Source organism: Eimeria maxima, genomic scaffold (genome assembly GCF_000499605.1).
Source record: "Eimeria maxima Weybridge genomic scaffold, Emw_scaff1531, whole genome shotgun sequence".
NCBI lineage: Eukaryota > Apicomplexa > Conoidasida > Eucoccidiorida > Eimeriidae > Eimeria > Eimeria maxima.
The window spans coordinates 488-7,835 of NW_013564475.1; the positions used below are offsets into that span (position 1 = coordinate 488).

The 7,348-nt window shown below is 49.0% G+C and overlaps 1 protein-coding gene across 1 annotated transcript; it reads left to right on the top strand.

The window, feature by feature from the left end:
* Positions 1-5,264: 5,264 nt before the first annotated feature.
* Positions 5,265-6,928, top strand: EMWEY_00053490 (Eukaryotic translation initiation factor 3, putative; the record flags this gene model as incomplete). The annotated part of the gene is made up of 5 exons (XM_013480032.1): positions 5,265-5,274; positions 5,626-5,774; positions 6,023-6,150; positions 6,509-6,602; positions 6,803-6,928. The coding sequence occupies 5 exons, from the start codon at positions 5,265-5,267 to the stop codon at positions 6,926-6,928; spliced, it is 507 nt and encodes a 168-aa protein (XP_013335486.1).
* Between the last annotated feature and the right edge of the window lie 420 nt (positions 6,929-7,348).

Below are 7,348 nucleotides of genomic sequence, written 5' to 3' on the forward strand. Positions count from 1 at the left end.
AGGAGTATTGTGTAGTTGAATAGGACTCTGGGGGACTGCAGTTATAGGTCAGGCTCCTGACTGTCTTGCCCCTGTTGATATCCCCCCGTCATCGTATAGGTTGGGTACTGACACCCAGCCATGATCGGGGTCGATTCAGAACACAGTTCTATTATTCCAGGGAACTTCCCTTGCTTATAATAGAGACTCGAATATGTTTTGGAGATTTAAGTATTGACCTCGGAGTAATTGGGTAGATAGAGTATGCAGTTAGGAAGCCAGACGCTATGAGACGATAAGCAGGCGCAACTTAGGACGGCTGCGCACTATATATGGGGGATGCTTCCTGGCCATGATTGGCCAGATGGGGCCACATATAGGCCAGGGAGCATTGTTGGGCGGTTATGGGAGCCTCCGCTGCAGCAGCGGAGCAGACAGTCTCAGTAATCACGACGGACCCAGTATTATCAGAGGGGGAGTCCCCTTGGCCAAGTGCCATTTTGCAGCATACCCTATTTGATGCATGGATGGCCTCAGAAGGGGCTAGAGCAACATCTCAACCGACCCTAGAGATATTGAGGGAATACCGTCCGGTCTCCCCCGACACATTACCCGCCGGATTACCACCGAGACGGCCTTACGAGCATAGGACCCTATCCCTATCCCTAACCCTAACTCTAACCCTAAGTAAAGACATCAATAACTAGACAAGTAGGAGCAACAAAGACTAAATAAGTTGAAGCAACACAAATCGAATCAATAACACCAAGTCCTTCATTTGTCGCATGTCCCCCTGAGCAACTCCAAGCACATAAGCAGGATATTGCCAAACTGAGGCCAGCCTCCAGCTGCTTCTGCTTGCTGCTGCTAGCTGGCTCGGCCCCCGAGATGAGTAGGGCTGGGTGCCGCTGCATTCTGCTGCAGCGGCAGCAGCAATCCGGCTGTCCGTCGCTAGTGCGCTAACGGCTACTACATTGGCGGCCCCTGCTACAGCAGAGACCTCAAAATGCCGCGCAGCAGCACCCCACGGGGTTTCGGTGCTACAGCAAGGCGGCGAGGCCGCTTGCCTTAGAGGCCATGCCCATCTTGCTGCTAGGCCGTGCCCCCTCATCAAATACTAGAGGCTGTGCTGCTGCTGTTGCTGCTGCTGCTATCGGCTAGCCGCTGCCCTGTTGCAGCTGCCCCTCTCTAGCGGCTCCTGGAAGCTAGCCGCTGTTGCTGTTGCTGTTGTTGCCGTTGTTGCTGCTGTTTTGGAAGTGATGCTGCTATCCAAAGACAAAACACAGCAACCTCCGGTGCTTTGGCGTTGGTTTTGACTCGTCGCCACTTGACTCGAAGGTGCAACGACAACGACAACAGCAGTAGTAGCTGCTGCTGCAGTCCGCACTGAAGAGAGAATGTGGGAGATTGACACTAGATATACTTAAAGGTAAACTGAAGCCACGAAGCTGCCTTGCCTGAACAAAGCGGCAGTGCAAGGGCTCATGGGGACAGGGAACACCAAAACCAGTTGCAGCAGTATGGTCCTCCACTTGCTGCTGTGCACCTAAACAAGCTAGGAGCACACAACAGTTGAGGGGGAAAATCCTGAGGAGGAAGACAGCGAGTTGCTTCTGGGCAGCAGCAGTAGCGCGAACAGCTGCTGCTGCTGCTGCTGCCCAGAAGCAGCTGCAGACGCTGCTGCTGTTCCTGCTTCTGGAGAGGAGGTGCGCGGTACATGACCCACGCAGCTACGCACGTTGCAGCGAGAGCACCGGCAGCAGCTACTTTCTCCTTCCGTCCCCTCCACAGGACTCGAACACGTGTGCTGCACCGGAAGCGTCACGTTCACTATGGTGGGTCCACCTATAGCGCAACAGAAGCAACAACAACCGAAGCGGCAAGTTAGGGAAGGCGGGCAAAGACCCCAAAGAACAAGGGAAAGTCTTTTCTTCCTTGTTGTAACAACGCAGGACGAAAGAAGAAAAAAAGGCTTACCTAACTCCTCGCAGTCTGCTCCCGTGCCTGGGTAGAAATTCCCATCGAAGGCTGGCGCGCGGAGGAGCGGCTGGCCGAGACTGTAGGGGCTCAGCCCTTCAGGTGCACTCAGGGGTTGTCTTGACTTAGTCAGTCACAAAGAAAAAGGAAACAAGGGCCTAACAGCCCATTTTCTGGCACGACAATACTCTAGCTCTCCGGCCGGAACTGTCGGAGCGCAGCCCCCGCGTAGCAGCAGCAGCAGCAATAGCACCCCAGCAGGTGCCGGCAGGACTAGGCGTTACGGCGGGACTCAAGAGTTACCTTGAGACTTCTGCAGTTTATTGAGTTACTGGCTATTCAATTTCGACAAAAGCAACAAAGCGACCGCAAAGAAAGCTCTCAATACCCCCAGCATCAGGCGGCGAGACGGAATGTACGCTGGTCTGTAGCCTGGTCTGCCTACAGCTGACGCATGAAGTTCTCCACGAGCTCAAGCTACTTACTGACGACGGAGCAGGTGTTTAACTGTAGCATGAGGTGTCATTGCATGAATCTAAAACGGGCCCTAGTGGGGTCGGAGAGGGGGTTGCAATGCTGCGCGCGTAGGATAGGCGGTCAGGCGGTCCAACGTTGGTTCATGAATACCTACTGGACCAAAGTAGGAAGTTTTCACGCAAGTGAAGGTACAGCAATTTCCTGTAGCTTTGGTTCAGGCGGAAGGGGATGTCTTGCTGTGCTTGCATGCGAGGTTGCCTTGCATGGATAGCTGCAACGGTTCGCACTGCAACGCATGCTACCAGCATCTCTCCAGTTACCAAGCATCTCGGCACTGTACATAGGACACGTCGACACGGGCTGAGTCGCACTTTTGGAGAGCGTCGCAATATGCAAACAGCCAAAACACTAAAGGAGAGAGCTCTTTCCTTTAGTATTTTGGCTGTTTTGTACCTTGCGACGGTTACTGACTGGGGTAATGCATGCCTGTTTCACTTGGTAGCTCCTCATTCATATGGATCATCGGGAGACTATGGGAACAGCGAGCGGCAACGGTACAGCACAGCTGCTTGAATCAAACCAATGGCTAGTACAGGAGATGATTTAGATGTCCCCACAAATGCAGGTAATATCACAAACTCTAGCGGAATCTGAATAGTGTTAACCTCCGGCACAGTGCGTATTGACCAGGATGCCCCATAATCCCCATAATCGAAAGAATATCAACCGGTGGGAGTACTGTTGAGTGAAAATAAGCGAGACATATGCATCTCTGGTCCTGCAGAAAATGTTCTACAAGAAAAACAAATCATTAGATTCGTTAGTGGCATGCGATGCCATGCAGGTTTATTCCCATCCTGGCAGTACGGAACAGGATAAGCATGAACCGCTGATATCGATGCGCCAAAACCACTGCACGACCTAGTTGACATGCAACGATACATATAGGTGTAGCAGTATACAGCAAATTTCCCATTTTTTGGCAGGGTTATCATCCTCAGGAAGATTAGCATTAACTGCGTCGCAACGCAATGGGAACCAACTGGTGACAGGGTCGACTTTCCCGAAATATTGAATACTAATTCATCGACGAGGAAGGATGCCACCTTCACTATCCTAGCTGAATAGGAAGAAAGTTGGTTAGCAGATTATCCGGATACTGCGTCTATGGATATTGGGGAGGTGGAGATCAGCCCCCACGACCCCAAGGCTAACGAGCGGGAGCTGAGGAAGTTTGGCTCTCAGAAAGTTGGAAGGACGTCTGGAGAGGCGCATATGCGTCTTTTGCAAACTAAACAGGGCAATATAATTTTAGAATATAGATGCCGAGAAGTAAGATACTGCGCTGTATTACCAGGGTGGCGGCAATAGAAGTCCAGGGGACGGTCGTGGCAGCCCAGCAACACACGGTGATGAAGAGGCTGGAAAGGGTGACAGCATCATCCGCAGACGCACCTCGAGTCAATTCAGTTCTTATGCAAGTTCCTATTAGTTTTGGGTAGTTACTTCCACAACACGATATATGTTGCGAGGTGGATCTGGTGTCTGAAGTCACCGGAAATAGGTGCAACTCTCCAGTCGATTATGCGTCTCAGTTTGTGCCGCTACGCTTCGAGGACGGTATATAGAAAGCTTGAATTGATAATAATATAGGCATATGATGCCAGTGTATTCTAGAAATGTTAGTACGGTCACGTTGATGACTTCTATGCTCGACTGGTTCACCTCGTAATAATCCTATGCACACACCTAGGGTATGGGTGAACCAATGGGGAGCGCAAATGCGGCCCCTAGAAGACACTAGTTAGGCCTATGTGCAAAAGCGCAATTAGATAATAATCTTCTTAGGACTCCCAATGAGAGATCCATCTCTCGTACGAAAAGTGGAAGCAGTTTACCTAGTAAGAAAAGGTGAATAGGCTCATGCACCGTGGAGAGATACTTTTGGAGACGACGTAGAAATGAGTACACCTGATCTGCTTCCACTTGTGTCCAGTCCTTCGTTGATTTGGCATGAATTCGACCGAATCCCTCAGATCCTCGATCTTTTCAAGACAAATCAGGATGGATATCCCTCAGATGTACAAGATATTGGCTACCTACCAACGGGCCTACCACCCGCTTAAGGCGCAGCGCATCAAAGGCATAACTGGAGCAGAAAAGGAAGCACAGGGATCCAGAAAACGGAGCTGACGGACTTTAATTTTCTTTTTGGCTTCCCTCCAGTTTGAACTTTGCATGCACGCTCGAATCCAAACTCAAAAGGAAATGTGTTGCTTCTAAAAATGATAAAACTAGGCAAAAATATGTGCTAAGCGGCCGAGCTAACTAAATACTATTTACTTAAACTATAAAAAGTACTGATAAAATGAGTGATCGCCGAAGAAGTAAGCCAACTTCCGTTCTGCTGCAAGCGTAAGCGGGAGCAGTTGTGACTGTATAAGATTGTTCTAACAGTCCAATTAATTCCTCCGTTTTTACTTTGAATAAATAAAACATACAGCTGTTTTTCTTTTTAAACTGTAAAAGAGAGTTGCATATTCTACCGCAGCAGCGGGCTAGGCAATCCAGCCCCAACCTCTGTGCAACGGTGACTGCATGCATGCAACGGCTCTATGAGCATTTGCTCCTACCGCTGGTTCCATGCGTTGTTTTCGCCTCTTTTTTCGGTTTTTCGCTGCATTCTTTATTTATCTATATATATCGAGGCCGTCAGCTTCAAATCTGCGGCCTCAGCCCTCACTCCACCCCACAGACTGTAGGGGCGCCTGCATCTGTTGTACCGTAGCCGCTGGCTTGCGCCTCCAAATTTTCCCTTTTAATTCTTAAAGATGACGACTGGTATGCTTTCTTTCCCTTTGTATTATATTGGAAGTTTTGGGGCTTTCGTAGCTCCCCTCAGGTCTCGTCGTTACCTCGTTTACCTACCATTGTGCATAGTTGGTGTTGTCTGCCGAAGGCGCGATCTGTTTATCTTTTGCATTATCTTCCTCGCCTCTTTACACCTGCTTGTCGATTATATATTGCATGCGAGCCTTTTTTTTTCTGATGGGCACCGATGGGGGAGGGAGAGAGAGCTCTTCCTGCCCTCCTATCTTCTACTACTCCATGCTGCATGCCTGCATGGATGAATGCGTGCATGCGTGCATGCGTATTTTTGGGGCTTTGGGTATGTTTATGTGTGCCTTTCAGATAGAAAATGGGCGGACTTCGAGTTGGAGGACGACGGCGACTTGGGGGAACTCGCGCCTACCCCTGGGGGCTTCGAGACAAGACCTGATAGTGACGGCATTAAGACTATTACTAATTATGTACAAAATGCTAAAGGAGAAACCCTTAAGGTCAGCATGCATGCATGCATGCATGCATGCATGCATGCATAGTTGCTGCAGCTAGGCTTCTTAAATACCAGTGCATGCATGCAAAATTGCATGCAGTTTTTCCTGCCTTTTAATATATGCATGCATGCATATGCACAAACAACACAGCATGTGCACATAGCAGTAAAGTGCACCACACACGTAAATCCCATCCCTTCATAAGCCCCCCACTGTTGCTGCTGCTGTTGCTGCTGTTGCTGCTGCTGCAGATAGTGAAGCGGGTTAAAGTGACTAAGGTTGTACACCGCATAAACAAAGCAGTATATGAGAGGAAGAACATTCCTCTCTTTGGCCTCGAGGCAGCAGAGGGAAGCGCTGGAAAGGCATTTACCGTCAGGTGAGGAAATACTGCAAGCAGCAGCAGCAGCAGCAAGAGTAGCAGCAGCAGTAGCAACAACGATGGCGACAGCGACGGCTGACACAGCAGCAGCAGAGACAAAGGCAAAAAAATGAACAGGGCGCGTTAGCTGGATAAGCATATTGCCTGCAACATAAACAAGGCAACAGCAGCAGCAACAACAACAAATACAGTACAATGGCATTAGCAGCAGCAGCACCAGTGGTAGCAGCAGCAGGAGGGTGTTGTGTGTGTGTGTGTGTGTGTGTGTGTGTGTGTGTGTGTGTGTGTGTGTGTGTGTGTGTGTGTGTGTGTGGATGTGTTCTGCTGCTGCTGCTGCTGCTGCTACTGCGTATAGATCTGTGGAGGACATTCCCTTAGAGATATCTAAGGAGACGATGTTAAGGGCAAAATTCAAAGAAGATGAAGATGATGAAGATATACAGTTTGCTGTACGGCAGACAGACAACCTGTTGCTCCTCCTGGTCCTGCTGCTGAATTTACTGCTGCATTTGCTACTGCTGCTGTTCTTCTCTATAGAACGGTGTGTTTTATGTATGTATACTGTATATATGTATGTTATATATGTAATGTATACAAATATACATATATTAACTAGCTGGGGTTTATAGGCACCTCCGTTTGTCTTCAGGATTTAAATCCAGCAAAAACTTCGCGGGATTTACGACAAAAATTCTTGTCTCTTCAAAACGAGGACGAACCGGTACAGCAGCAGCAACAGCAGGAGCAGCAGCAGCAACAGCAGCAGCAGAAGTAGCAGTAAAAGCAGCAACCGTAGCCGCATCAACAACACGGACAGCTTGAAAATGTAGCAACGAAGAGAGCAGCAACAGCAGCAGCAACAACAGCAACAGCAGCGGCAGCAGCAGTAAGAGATGTGTTGTCTGGTGTATGTACAGGTGGATGGTGCCGAAGGAGATCCTCTTGGTGGAAGGCTCGGCGTTGGAGGAGCAAAGTTCGTCCCCTTTTATCTTTTTTGTCTCTTACCCCCTCATACGTGTCTCGTTTGTGTCTCTTTTTACCTCTTCTTGTCTTTTTGTTTCCTTTTGTCATCATTTGCGTTACCTATCTTTACTTTTGCATTCTTTTTCTTGCATCCACGCATGCACGCATAGGTGCATACATCCTTGCATAGTCGCATATAGTATGCATATAGTGTAATATATATATATATATA